General features: G+C 49.3%; 1 protein-coding gene across 1 annotated transcript in view; it reads left to right on the plus strand.

Moving 5' to 3' along the window:
- The window catches only part of LOC138287141 (solute carrier family 23 member 1-like), a 343,235-nt gene that overhangs the window by 286,041 nt on the left and 43,010 nt on the right, over positions 1–14,184 (plus strand). Inside the window, exon 7 of the mRNA XM_069227499.1 lies at positions 5,933–6,028. Within this exon, the coding sequence (XP_069083600.1) occupies positions 5,933–6,028 (96 nt within the window). The remainder of the gene's footprint in view (positions 1–5,932; positions 6,029–14,184) is intronic.

Genomic DNA, 14,184 nt, shown 5'->3' on the forward strand with positions numbered 1-14,184 from the left:
ACCGCTGAAGAGGGCCCCGCCGTGCAGAAAGGCACCGCTGAACAGGGCCCCGCCGTCCAGAAAGGCACTGCTGAAGAGGGCCCCGCCGTGCAGAAAGGCACCGCTGAACAGGGCCCCGCCGTCCAGAAAGGCACCGCTGAAGAGGGCCCCGCCGTGCAGAAAGGCACCGCTGAAGAGGGCCCCGCCGTCCAGAAAGGCACCGCTGAACAGGGCCCCGCCAAGACAGGCACCGCTCCGCCGGGCCCTTCATCTCAAGCACCGCTCCGCTGGGCCCCGCCGTCTCAAGCACCGCTCCGCTGGGCCCTTCCTGTCAAGCACCGCTCCGCTGGGCCCCGCCGTCTCAAGCACCGCTCCGCTGGGCCCTTCCTGTCAAGCACCGCTCCGCTGCGCCCTTCATCTCAAGCACCGCTCCGCTGGGCCCCGCCGTCTCAAGCACCGCTCCGCTGGGCCCTTCCTGTCAAGCACCGCTCCGCTGGGCCCTTCCTGTCAAGCACCGCTCCGCTGGGCCCTTCATCTCAAGCACCGCTCCGCTGGGCCCCGCCATCTCAAGCACCGCTCCGCTGGGCCCTTCATCTCAAGCACCGCTCCGCTGGGCCCTTCATCTCAAGCACCGCTCCGCTGGGCCTTCATCTCAAGCACCGCTCTGCTGGGCCCTTCCTGTCAAGCACCACTCCGCTGGGCCCTTCATCTCAAGCACCGCTCCGCTGGGCCCTTCATCTCAAGCACCGCTCCGCTGGGCCCTTCATCTCAAGCACCGCTCCGCTGGGCCCCGCCGTCTCAAGCACCGCTCCGCTGGGCCCTTCCTGTCAAGCACCGCTCCGCTGGGCCCTTCATCTCAAGCACCGCTCCGCTGGGCCCCGCCGTCTCAAGCACCGCTCCGCTGGGCCCTTCCTGTCAAGCACCGCTCTGCTGGGCCCTTCATCTCAAGCACCGCTCCGCTGGGCCCCGCCGTCTCAAGCACCGCTCCGCTGGGCCCTTCCTGTCAAGCACCGCTCCGCTGGGCCCTTCATCTCAAGCACCGCTCCGCTGGGCCCTTCCTGTCAAGCACCGCTCCGCTGGGCCCTTCATCTCAAGCACCGCTCCGCTGGGCCCTTCCTGTCAAGCACCGCTCCGCTGGGCCCTTCCTGTCAAGCACCGCTCCGCTGGGCCCTTCATCTCAAGCCCCGCTCCACTGGGCCCCGCCGTCTCAAGCACCGCTGGCCGAATGACAGTGCCGGTTCTGTGTCGAGCTACTGTTCACGCTGCACTCGGGCCACCCTGCCTCCTCCATTGTCTGTGGAGACTGTTATCCACTTGATAGACTGTGGCTTTGCACTCCCCAGGATTGAACAGTGGGCAAGCCACCCACTGTAGAGACTTGAGAGACTGTGGCTTTGCACTGCTCAGGATGGCACAGCGGGCATGGTGGCCCCTTCGTGGATCTGGCGTCGTGGACTCATGTGGCTGTGGTGCCCCCCCTTCCCTTCCCCCTGAGGTGCCTGTAGTTTTATCATCTGATGCCCCTGCAGTGTTCTCTCCAACGGACTCAGGTCTCCTGTGTGGGCTTTGCCCATGTGTTGCTACACTTTGGCCCACGGACAGTTGACATTTCAGTGACTGTGCAGGACTTATTGCCTCTATTTATCGGTTACGCAATGTTTTAACTTGATATATTTTGTTTCATTTTCCTATTTTACCATGACTTCAATGAACCTATTTTATACATAAATTTAGTTTCTCACTTTAATGATATCTTTTCATTATTCCGGGGGGTTTGGGTGGTGTCACTTTGACTTGGTGCTCTGCATTGGTGTGTAGATAGTTGGGGGGTGGGTGTATTGCGTATGTGTGTGCCCGTAACCCTTCCTCCTCCCCCCTCCCCTGTGTCGTAGGTGCGGTACTCACCGTTGTCGTCTGCGCCGGAGTTCGTACTCGTGGTAGATGAGCAGGTAGACGAGTGCAGGTAGGATGTTCAATTCGGGGTCCATGCTGTCCTCCGTCCTCGTGGAGTGTATAGAGGTGAGCGTTTTCCCGTTCGTAGTCTGTTTCCGCCGTGTTTTTATCGGCGGGGCTCCCGCCCCGGAAAAGGTGGCGGATTGGTGAGTTGTGATAGGGTGGGCGGAACATTGTCTGCCGCCTGCCTGTTGGGGGTGACCGCCGTGCTGTTTGTTTGTCCCGCCGTGGCGGTCGGAGTGTTAAGGTGGTGGTCTGGGTTGGCGGTTCCCGCCAGGGTCAGAATTCCATTTTTTTTACCGCCTGCCTGTTGGCGGGTTGGCCGCCGCTTTATCACCGACCGCCAGGGTTGGAATGACCGCCTTTATATCACTTTTCAGTGATATCTCTACAAATTTCCCATTGCAACTTTATTCCTTTTGACCTACAAATATCCTGATAAATATTATATATATTTTTCTAAACACTGTGTGGTGTATTTTTGTGGTGCTATATGGTGGTATTCTATGATTTATTGCACAAATACTTTACACATTGCCTTCTAAATTAAGCCTGACTGCTCGTGCAAAGCTACCAGAGGGTGGGCACAGGATAATCTTGGATTGTGTGTGACTTACCCTGACTAGAGTGAGGGCTTTTGCTTGGACAGGGGGTAACCTGACTGCCAACCAAAAACCCCATTTCTAACACATACCTCTGCGACTCGGTATTTGGAAGGGACGCCCTCGGCATGCCCCTTCCAAATAGTGAACTTGCAAACCTATTTTGGGATTCAGTAAATGGATTACTGAATTGCAAAATAGCATTGGTACATGCCAAAATGCTATTTTCGTGTCGCAAATGGCCCAATTGTCCGAATCGGGCCGTTTGCAACATGAAAATGGCTTTGACCATCTGACCCAGTGTCGTACATTTTAGAAATTGTTTCTAGATATCACAGTTTGGTGAAATTGAATGGCAATCTGTTAGAAATTAGGTCTTTGGTTGGCAGTCAGGTTACCCCCTGTCCAAGCAAGGACCCTCACTCTAGTCAGGGTAAGTCACACACAATCCAAATTATCCTTTGCCCACCCTCTGGTAGCTTGGTACTGAGGAGTCAGGCGTAACTTAGACAGCAATGTGTAAAGTATTTGTGCAATAAATCATACAATACCACAGTATAGCACCACAAAAATACACCACACAGTGTTTAGAAAAATATATAATATTTATCTGGTAAAATGCAGGTCAAAATGATTAAGATGCATTAAGTATATGTTGAGATATCACTGTAAAAATGATATAAAGTGTCTTTAGTCTCTTAAAAACAACAAATGTCTATTGCAAGTGCAAAGTACCTTGTTTGCGTTCAAAATCTCCGCAAGGAATCGCAGAGGAGGAGATACGTGGAAAACAGGGAGGTGTGTGTCGATTTCACGCGGCGATGCGTTGTTAATTTTTCACGCAGGGAAGGCTTTGCTTTGATTTCTAGCGCTCGGTCTTGGATCGTCTTTGGGCTGCAGGGTTTTCGGATGCCCTGGGGATGAAGTGTTGAAATCCAGCACTGGCACGACGAAGTCACAGGGGCTGCGTCGATCCAGTGGCCGTTGCATGGAAATTTCTACTGCACAGCAGGTGCTGCGTCGATTCCTCTCAGGAAGGCGGGCTGTGTCGTTCTGGCTCGGCTTTGGGTCAATCCAGTGGGCCGTGCGTCGAATTTCCAGTCGCTACACTAGCGGTGCGTTGATCTTCTCCTTGCGAAGTCGGGCTGCGTCATTCCAGTTCAGCGTGCGCTGATTTTCTCACCGCGATGCAGGCTGTGCGTCGATTTTCGCCGCAAAGGGAGTTCTTGCAGGAATTGTGGTGGTCATTACGAACCTGGCGGTGTGGCCCGCCATGCCGACAGTGGCGTGAAAGCCCGCCAGCTGGCATGGCGGGCCACACCGCCACATATTGAACACCATGAGGGCAGCCATTGGTGGCCCTCACTCACCGCCAGGCTGCCTCTGTCAGGCAGCCTGGCACCGGTCGGAATCATTATCCGACAGGGCAGCGTTGCTGCCCCTCGAATAATGATTCCTCAGCCTCCAGCCTTTCCCTAGTGGGTTTTCCCACCAGGGAAAGGCTGGCAGAAGGGGTGCACAGGGGCACCCCTGGAGGCCCCTGCACTGCCCATGCACTTAGCATGGGCAGTGCAGTGGCCCCTGTGCAGTGCCCCATTGCGCAGGTCCGCGACGGATGCAGCTGCACCCGCCACACGGAGGCATTGGAGGCGGCACCACATGGAGCCGCCATCAATGTCCCAGCCAGGCATTCCTGGGGGCCAGCGGATGGAAACAATGAAGTGTACATTACACGGCCAACGGGGATCCGGGGACGCTGGCAGTCAGAGGTTTGACCGCCAGCATGAACACAGCGGTTTTGACCGCCGTTTTCATAATGAGGGCCTAAGTCTTTTTGGTCCTCAGACTTCAGGGAACAGGAGGCAAGCTCTATCCAAGCACTTCTTCAGCACAGCCAGAGAGCAGCAAGGTAGCAGGGCAACAGCAAGGCGGCAGTCCTTCTCAGAAAGCAGTCAGGTGAGTCCTTTGGGCAGCCAGGCAGTTCTTCTTGGCAGATTGCAGGTTCTGGTTCAGGTTCTTCTCCAGGAAGTGTCTGAGTTGGTAGGGGCAGAGGCCCTGTTTAAATACCCAAATGTGCCTTTGAAGTGTGGGAGACTTCAAAGAGTGGCTTAGAACTGCACAAGGTTCCCTTTCAGTTCAATCCTGTCTGGCAGTGTCCCAGTAGGGGGTGTCGCAGTCCTTTGTGTGAGGGCAGGCTACTGTCCTTTGACATGTAAGTGTCAGGCCCCTTACCCTCCCAGCCCAGGAAGACCCATTCAATATGCAGATGTATGCAAGTGAGGCTGAGCATCCTGTGTTTGGGGTTTGTCTGAGTGAATGCACAAGGGAGCTGTCAACTGAGCCTAGCCAAACGTGGATTGTAAGGCATAGAAGGATTTAAGTGTAGAGAAATGCTCACTTTCTAAAAGTGCCATTTCTAAGATAGTAATATTAAATCCAATTTCACCAGTCAGCAGGATTTTGTATTACCATTCTAGCCATACTAAATATGACCTTCCCACTCCTTTCAGATCACTCAAACAGTATATGAGGGTAGCCCTAATGTTAGCCTATGAAGGAAGCAGGCCTCACAGCAGTGCAAAATGAATTCAGGAGTTTTACACTACCAGGATTTGTAAACTACACAGGCTCATGCCCTGCCTTTTGTCTACACAGCACCCTGCCCTATGGGTTACCTAGGGCCTACCTTAGGGGTGACTTATATGTAGAAAAAGGGGAGTTTTTGGCTTGGCAAGTACTTTTAAATGCCAAGTCGATTTGGCAGTGAAACTGCACACCTAGGCCTTGCAATGGCAGGCATGGGACATGGTTAAGGGGCTACTTAAGTGGGTGGCACAATTAGTGCTGCAGGCCCACTAGTAGCATTTAATCTACAGGCCCTGGGCACATGTAGTGCACTTTACTAGGGACTTACAAGTAAATTAAATAATCCACTTGGGTTTGATCCAATGTCATAATGCTTAAAGGGAGAGAGCATATGCACTTTAGCACTGGGTAGCAGTGGTAAAGTGCGCAGAGTCCTAAAACCAGCAAAAACAGTGTCTGAAAAGTGGAGAGAGGCAGCCAAAAAGTTAGGGGTGACCACCCTAAGGCTGTCAGGTCTAACACAACCTTTACACGTTTGACAGAGGTATTCTGGATTAAGCATTTTCGGGATTATAGAAGTACCCCAAGGAGGGGGGACACAATAAGTGCTAATGGCTACCGCATTTCTGTAATTTGATACTTGATTCCCTTGTTACATTTCAATTTCTTACATGTGAAGCCACACCATACAGATGATTTGAAGCGAAATTTATGATTGCAATACGAAGATCTATATGAATAATTCAAATCATGCAGACATGATGCTTTGAGTGACACATCGATTGATGCTCTTCCCTTTCCTTGCTTTACAGGGATATCCCAGCTCGACCAAGTGATCCAGGCACTTCTGTCCTCTGGCATGTTGGTGGGAGGATTCTTTGGTTTTGTTCTAGACAACACCATTCCAGGTAACTATTGCTTTGGCAGAACTTTGGTTAATTCCAGATATAGAAGGCAGATCCGGCACTGATAAAATGGCGAGGAAACACAACCTCTCTCTGGGAGTACTGGAGGCCAAAGAAAGGTTCATACCAGTAAGATCAGTGGTTCTGCACAGGTTACTTTCTTTATATCTTCACTATTTCCGAGTCAAGTGCATGCCTACACATTGGTAAACCATAGTCATCATTTATTAGCCATGTGTTAAACCATAGATAGTTTGTTACATCTGTGATTATACATCCGGAATCTACATCTCTGAATGTCAAGTTAGAGGACATACGCGAACAGCAAGATTTCTTTAAAAAAAAGAAATATGAATTTCAATGGTGCCGTTCTCAGATATTTATGAATTCAGACATTACTATTGGTACTTTGAGCATCATTTTCCCTTGCGCAGAGATATGTGCGTGTGTATATATATATTATTATATATATATATATATATATATATATATATATATATATATATATATATATATATAATTTTTTTCTTTTGACCTAAAAAACAGTAAAAGTAATGGTATAATTATGTGTGATAAAAAGATCTGTTTGTTTTTAACAAAAATAGAAAATTCACTGACAAAAACAAAGGTTAAAGTGATGCTATAGGTAAGTGAATAGCTCAGTGAGTGTGTTTAAATCTGTTTATTGTTGCTTTTAGTAGAGAACATTACATACAGTCAGTTGTATCATATGGAACATACAGAGGTAACTTGTAATTTGACTTGCTTGCCCTGGTCAGTGGCGAGCAGAAACACTGCAGAGCGAGTTGCGGGCACAGCCACAAATAAAGATGCCATGCAGCATTCACAAAGCATGCATCTACTGGATCGCAAGTGTTAGAAGGTGGGCAGCATGATGTAGCGATGAGACAATAATACAACAGTTACAAACGAATGTGCCAGTGTGGGTATAAGTGCATGGCAACCAGCTACCAACACTACACAGTGTAGCATGCGTATAACGAAAGCATTACAAACGGATTCTTCAGAATATGAATAGAAAGAAAATTAACATTAACTAACTTGCTAATACATGTTTCCTTACATTTCCACACTCAGTATTAGAACATAAATAGAGGCACTTCATCTAAGCACATCACAACAGGAAGCACGTCAAGCGTAATGCGGGAAATTCCATTGTGTATTAGAGAACAGCGCTGGTGTGTGACATGTTATATAGCCTAGTGCCTCCTTTGAGCTGGAACTGCAGGAGATGGCTGTGAGTCACGTGGCGTAGATACATCAGGAAGATCTGTGTGGAGGTTTGCCATTATAGCGTCCCAGCTGCTAGCCATAAACTGCCTCTGGAAACCCATGACATCCTTACAATGTAGCGCCACACCCTGCGCCCAGTTTGTGAATGAGCAAATCCAGGCTATCAGGTTTAGAGGGTCCGGTGACGTCCACCTGCCCGTGATCAATCGTCTGGCTAGGATCAACCCCAGATCAATAAAACGAGATGTGAGTTTATGCTTTTTGCTTCTGCCGTAAAGCCCCAATATGCACGCCTCGCATGTGTTAGAGATGGACAGGCCCAGAACGTATGTACTATATCTGCATCAACAGCTCACAGCCTGGACAGGCGGCGTCAGTAGTGTGAAAGTACAGTAGACCATTCTTTATCAGAGCGAGTAAGGCTCGATTCCCACCTCTCGTGTAGAGATGCAAGCGATAGTGCTGTGTGTGTGCGCAGAGAGCTAGTCAGCCAGCGCACTAATTGTCGACCCAGACCCATGACATGAAGGTATTGTATGGTTAGGTGATAGGAGGCTCACTAGCTATCTCTCCCACTGCTGCCTTAGTACGCCAATAAAGGATGCGCGTAGTAATATGTGTCCAGGGCCAGTGTATCATATGATAAGAGAGCGCCATCACTGTACATATCACCCACTGTCAGTACACCTGCTGCTGCCTGAGCTTAGTTCGGATACAGTAGTGAAGCAGTTCCCACGTGGCATACCCTCTAGCAACAAAGCTGGGGCATAGGGCGTGACCAGTTTGGTGAGGCAAAGGCTATGCCGGTAGCATCTATGCCCTACCAGTAATAGGGTCGGCTGGGGTGTGGGAGGTCGGTTACAGGGGTGGAACAGCCGGAGTATACTATTTTGAGTCTGCCGTGCAGCAAGCCATTTCACAACGCGTTGGAGTTGGGACGCTAAATAATAGTGCTAGAAAATTAGGAATAGCTAGACCCCCTCTGTCTGTGGGTTGGTACAGTTTACAAAGTGCCAGGCAACATCCGGAATTTCCCCACACAAAGCGCCTGAAGACCCCTTTGAAGGTTCGCAAAAATGAAGCGGGAATATACAGTGGCAGGTTGACAAAGTACTATAGGAGCCGAGGGAGGGCCACCATTTTCAGTAGAGCCACTTTGCCCGCTACGGGTAAGGGCAAAGTTCGCCAGAAGGTCATCAGGGCGCAAGCAAAGCAACAGCATGCATCAGGTTGCCCTCCAGCAGGTCCCCTGATGTCTGAAATATGTGATATATCTGTAGCCCCTGATCCCTAAAAGTGCAGCTGCCAGACCAGAAGAGGTGTTGAGGGAGACACTCCGGGATTTGGAGCATGCAGGGAGAGCGGTAATGGGCAGGATTTGGCCCAATTAACTTTGAGTCCCGACAGAGCGGGAAACTGAAGGAGGATGCGAGTGCTCATCTCAGGAATGGACGATGTATATATACCTTAAGTTTACCAGAAGGTCATCAGCATAAAGGGAGACAGTACGGACACTGTCGCTAAGGGGAATACCCCAGTCATAACCCAACACATAGAGGCGAGGCACCAAGAAAACAGCAGCAGAGACAGTGGGCATCCTAGACGCGTGCCCCTACTCACGCGAAAAGCGTGCATAGTTGTCGAATAAGCTTTAAGAATCGTTCCCCAAGCCCACAGTAAGGCAGAACAACGAACAAATACACCCAGTCCACGGAGTCGAATGCCTACTCAAAATCGAGGACCAGATAACCTGCCCTAGGCCATGCCGCAAGGGTGCGTCCCATTATGCGAAAAAAGCGTTGGAGGTTAAATTATGTACTAAACTCGGCACTAATGGGGATAGGCGATCAGCTAATATTTGTGAGGAGTGCCTCTCAAACACAGGCTGGGAATCTAGATGTTTCCAACGCTTCAGCATAAAGTGAGTGCAATCGAGGCATAAGTAAGGTGGCGTAGGCTTGATGGAATTCTGCCGGGAGCCCGTCAGGGCCTGGAGTCTTACTAGTCGCTAACCTCCTTCTTGCCTCACGTATTTCAAGGGACGTGATAGGACCGTCCAGATCCTCTCTCTGGTTGTGGGTGAGGGGGGGAAGGAGCATTGTAGTTAGAAAGAGGCAATGGCCTCCGAAGTGGACCTCGTGGTTGATCGGTATAGGGAGGTTTAAGTAGTTGTCAGCTCCTGATGTATCTCATGCTGTGTGTATAGCATAGGGCCTGTAGGAGAGCAGAACACCGCAATGGGGCCGCATGGGTGATCCCGCCATATTAACCTTGCCATGAGGGAGCCACCCCTGTCCGCAGTAACAAGTAGGGCAAGGCGTTCGCCCTGTGCTTTAGCCAGTTTGTGATGCCTGGAGGGGTTAGTTACTATCCCCTTCGCTACCTGCATCAGCTTTCATTCAGTAGTCAGAATTTCCAGGCGTCTAGCTGTCACCTTAAGTACCAGTGAACCGCCATGCAGTGCCCCGTCAGTGTGACCTTAAATGCATTTTAATTTCGTAGTGCGGGTTGCAGTAGTGTCAGTGTTAAGGTCAAAATATTCAGTAATCGCTGTGGCAACAGATTCGCAAAAAGGTGGGTCTTCTAAGGCTGCTGGCTGCTAACGCCAGGCTGGGATGGGGAAGGGGGAGTATTCCAGGCAGATTGTACATATTGGGTATTATGGTCAGAGTGAGTGCAGCCTAGGTTTTCTATCTGAGTATTACTAGGGAGAATATCAGGGGTGGGCAAAAGCCGGTCAATCTGCACATGTAGGGAATGGGGCTCTTAGTAGTAAGAGTAGACTGTAGCAGTCTCCTTGCGATGGCGCCAGATGTCCACTAAGTCTCAGTTGTGAAGCCAAGTGGGTAGCGATTGGGGATTAGAGGAGGCAGTAGTCCGAGGTAAAGGGGGAAACAAACATTCTCATGTTGTATCGAGCACACTGTTGAAATTGCCTCCAATAAGCCACAGAGTATCGGTCCAGTGCGATAGGGCTTGAGAAAGTGAATGCAGCATTGTCACTTGTTCATGTTAGGGGGGTAGACACTACCCAGTAGGCTAAGACGGCTATCTAACCTGCCCCTAACAAACACATATCGGCCTTCTGGATCAATGTTATCTGAGGTGGTTTAATCTAGAGCAGCGCCCCACGGGAATATGAGGAAAAACCAGTAGCGTGTACCGGCCATTGCCTCTGCGACCTACTGGCTTCTTGGGGAGTCAGGTGGGATTCCTGTAAAAGGTTTACATTTATTGCATGCCTTCAAAGATAGGAATGATAGCATATCTACATTTGGAGGTATGGATCCCGTGGAAATTCCATGTCAGTGCTTTAATGGACACTATGGTAATGACGGCAGGTACGGAAGGGATGCACCATAAAATGCAGTGGTAGCCCTGCCCGGATGGGTGTCGATGGGACTGCGGGGGTGAGAGGGTGAGCAGTGGATATGTTTAGCTTGTGTGCAATAGAAACATGTAACAGGCAGCAAAAAGGTCAAAACTGTTAATACCATATGAGCAGTATACCCACCGAGCGCCCACCCAAACCAATGAAATGAAATGAAAATAGACATTTGTAGAGCGCAGCTGTCACTCCCAAAGGGAGCATCCTGGTGCTAGAGGCAGACTTGTCAGCCCAGAAAACCATTCGTAAATCAGAGATTGACATAGCTCTACTGAGGCATTAAAAATCCAGGTCTTAAGTAGCTTCATGAAACTACCTTCAGTCTCTGCCAATTTAAATGCTAGCTAGAGATGATTCCATGCCTGGGTACCTATTACTGCAAAGGATTTTTCCCTTAAATTTCGGGGGTGGGAGGAGGTGAGAAGATGAGGATCTGAGAGTCCGGGAAGGAGTATAGTGGGAGAGGCGCCATAGGTATTTAGGACCTTGCGCCCGAGAAGCTCTAAATATTTTTTTAAAAGAACTCTCTTGCAGACTGGAAGCCAATGTGAGACTTGAGAGCAAGAGACGCAGAAGAGCAGCGCAGTAGTTTAAGAACTGTCTTCACAGCCGCATTCTGAACTATCTGCAATCTGAAAAAATTGCTTGGTAGCACCAGCATATAGGATGTTAGAATAATCCAGTCTGGATAGTTTTAAGGCCACTGCCAAGGCTTTCCTCGCAGTGAATGGCAGGAAATCAAACAACGTTTTTGAAGATTTCATCAGTCAAAGCATTTACCTGCTACAGCAAGAGCTTAAGGATGAAACGATAAAGCGGAGTCAAATAGGACACCCAGATTTGTCACTACCTATTGCACTTAAGGTGATTTTGTTGCATCCAGAGAATGACTTCTGTTAAACAACATTTAAAATTGGCTTCAGCAGTGGTTTTGATCCAAAATGAGGTGATCAAAGAAATAAGCAAAGCCATGTAAATATTCAAGGGTTGGGCTTAGAGATGAGCCCTGAGGGACTCGTGATGAGTATCAGATGCGTAACAGTTCTACTCAAATACTATGTATAAGAGAGGGGGAGACAACAATCTTTAGTGCAACCTGACCTCTAGTTACAAAAAGCAAAGAGCATCAGCAGATCAGAATTGATAGTTCTGGAAGGCAGGCAGCATCAGCGCCTTGCTACACAGTCTCAGTAGTGATGCTGAGGCATTTGTCGTGTGTTCAGATCTTTAGACATATGTTCATTAGGGATACAAAAGTATGCATACAATTATCATGCACTACATTATGCTGACATTTGGCTAGCATTGAAAAGCAAAGACCAGACTATATACTATCATCAGTTGTTTGTGAGGTCACCTCTGGAGGGTGCCCCGACTCTGTGGGATGGCTAAGTTGACACTGAACTTTTATCACTGGAAGAGCAAATCAGGTCATCTTCAGCACCAGAGAGGTGAGTTTTATCGGCGATGGTGGCAGTGTGCTGCAGCGCCCGCCGATGTTCTGTTTTAATCTTCTCCAGATTTGGTGTTGATTTAGGAGTTATAAGCCGGTCCCAACTGGTCAGCGCCAGAGGCGGCGACTACCAATCCTTTCCCTAGCCAGAGATGCACCTGATTGGGAGGATCGGTTGATGCGTGGGCTGCGTGCATCAAGCAATTGCCAGGCATTTTCTGCAGAGTCAAAGAAATGTGTGGTGCTTCCCACCACCACGTGAAGACCCGCTGGAAAAAGAAGGGAGTATTTCAGGTCACGTTCAATGAGTCTCTTTTTTTGCCATAAATGAGCTACACTGCTCCTGGACTGTTATGGGTTAATCTGGGAAGAACATGACATGAGCATTGTCTACTTTTATATCTGAATGTTTTCTTGTCTCACTTAGGATTGAGTCTCTATCTTGAAAATGAAGCAATTGCAGCACCATTGGACAGAGGCCAGCTCTGGGTGGGGGTCTCCTAGATGGAACCCAGTGCGCACGCTCTATAGAAAACTACTGCAACAGTGTTTTTGGGGGGAGAAAGTTATGCAACCAGCATTCCATGTATTGTGCTGCTTCATGACCTTCTGTATTCTCCGGCAGTCCCACCACCCGGATGGTTTTTCACCTTGATCTCCCTTCCACATCTTCAGCTTTCTGCTCCAGTATTCTTACACAGTCTTGCAATGTTTGTAGAGAGGAGGTCACTTTGCTGGCTTGCGGCTGGAGATCCTTTAGGATTTGTTCTGCCAGAGCGACTATCGGCCAGTTTCCAGTAGTCCTCGTGCAGAAATGTAAGATCTGATGCCATTGTAGCTTCTAATGATGCTCTGGATTTCTCTATGGTAGTTAGTACTGAGTCAAGTTTGTTGTCTAGTGACGTTGACCAGGGTGGAGGCGCCACTGGAGCACTGTTTGTAGTAGAAGCAGTGGGGGTCGCTAATGGGCGCACTGGGGTGACCTGAGTGTTGCTGCATGAGTGGCCCATGGCAGACAGCTGTACTCCAAGGTTGTCCAATAAACAGGGAGACTCTGGTGGTGACCCAAGTTGAGGTAAGGCAGACAGGGGGAAGGATCGCAATAACAATGTATGGCCCGCAATGTGGTAGAGGCTGCATTTAAGACATGGTGTGTAGCACGTTTTAGCAGTTAACTGGCCAGCAATAGTTCAGTTATTGTGTCTTTTACCTACAGGAGCGCAGAGAATTGCAACTGCCACACAAGACAAATTTAAGGGGGTGGGGAACATGGCCGCAAGAGATTTAAGTAGTGTTGATGAGTTATTGAACAATTCCAGTTGGAGGGCTAATTCTCAGGCATGCGGTTAGCCTTTGGTTTGGGGAGACAGAGCTCAGGCATGCATGGATAGATCAGTTCATAGCTGGGGCAATTACATTATCTTGTAATGTGTTATGCCACCGTGTATAGCAATCGTTTGACAGTACAAGTGAACGGACATTTGGTGTGCCTAGGACAAGTGTAGCTGCTAACTTTGTCTATTTTTCTCCTGTATGCAGAAGCGCAGTGGTTGTTGGGTACAGTGCTTTGAGACTGGAGCACCAGTGCTTGTCGTTTCTCTCTCATCCGTCCAGGAGTCATATGTTATAAGGGGTGTGTGCCAGGTTGGAGGGTTGGCGAGCAGAAGGCAGCCTAAAGTAGTCACATATTGCAATACTGCTGAATGGTGGTCAGGTGTCCCAGACTCTAGCCGGGCTCTGTGACTCAAAAGTGCCCAGCCGGGCCTCAAACCTCTGTGCAGCACCTGCTGTGTAAGAACCTTGTCTATACAGTATCAGGTGTTCGGTGTGGGGCTGCGCTGGACTAACAAGAATGTCCAGATAAAGAGCAGGGAGTGGGCAATCCCAGTGTAGGCCTGGCCCCGATGTGCCTCCCGGGCCCGTTAAGTGAATAGCTCAATGAGAAAATTAACGCTGTGAACTAAAAAAAAAAGAAGAAATTCACCAGTTATAGTTAGGAAAGCTAACTATAGTTTGCTCCCCCGCCATGCACTGCTTATGACCTCACATATTACATCACTCATG

Source organism: Pleurodeles waltl, chromosome 4_1, assembly GCF_031143425.1.
Source record: "Pleurodeles waltl isolate 20211129_DDA chromosome 4_1, aPleWal1.hap1.20221129, whole genome shotgun sequence".
Lineage (NCBI taxonomy): Eukaryota > Metazoa > Chordata > Amphibia > Caudata > Salamandridae > Pleurodeles > Pleurodeles waltl.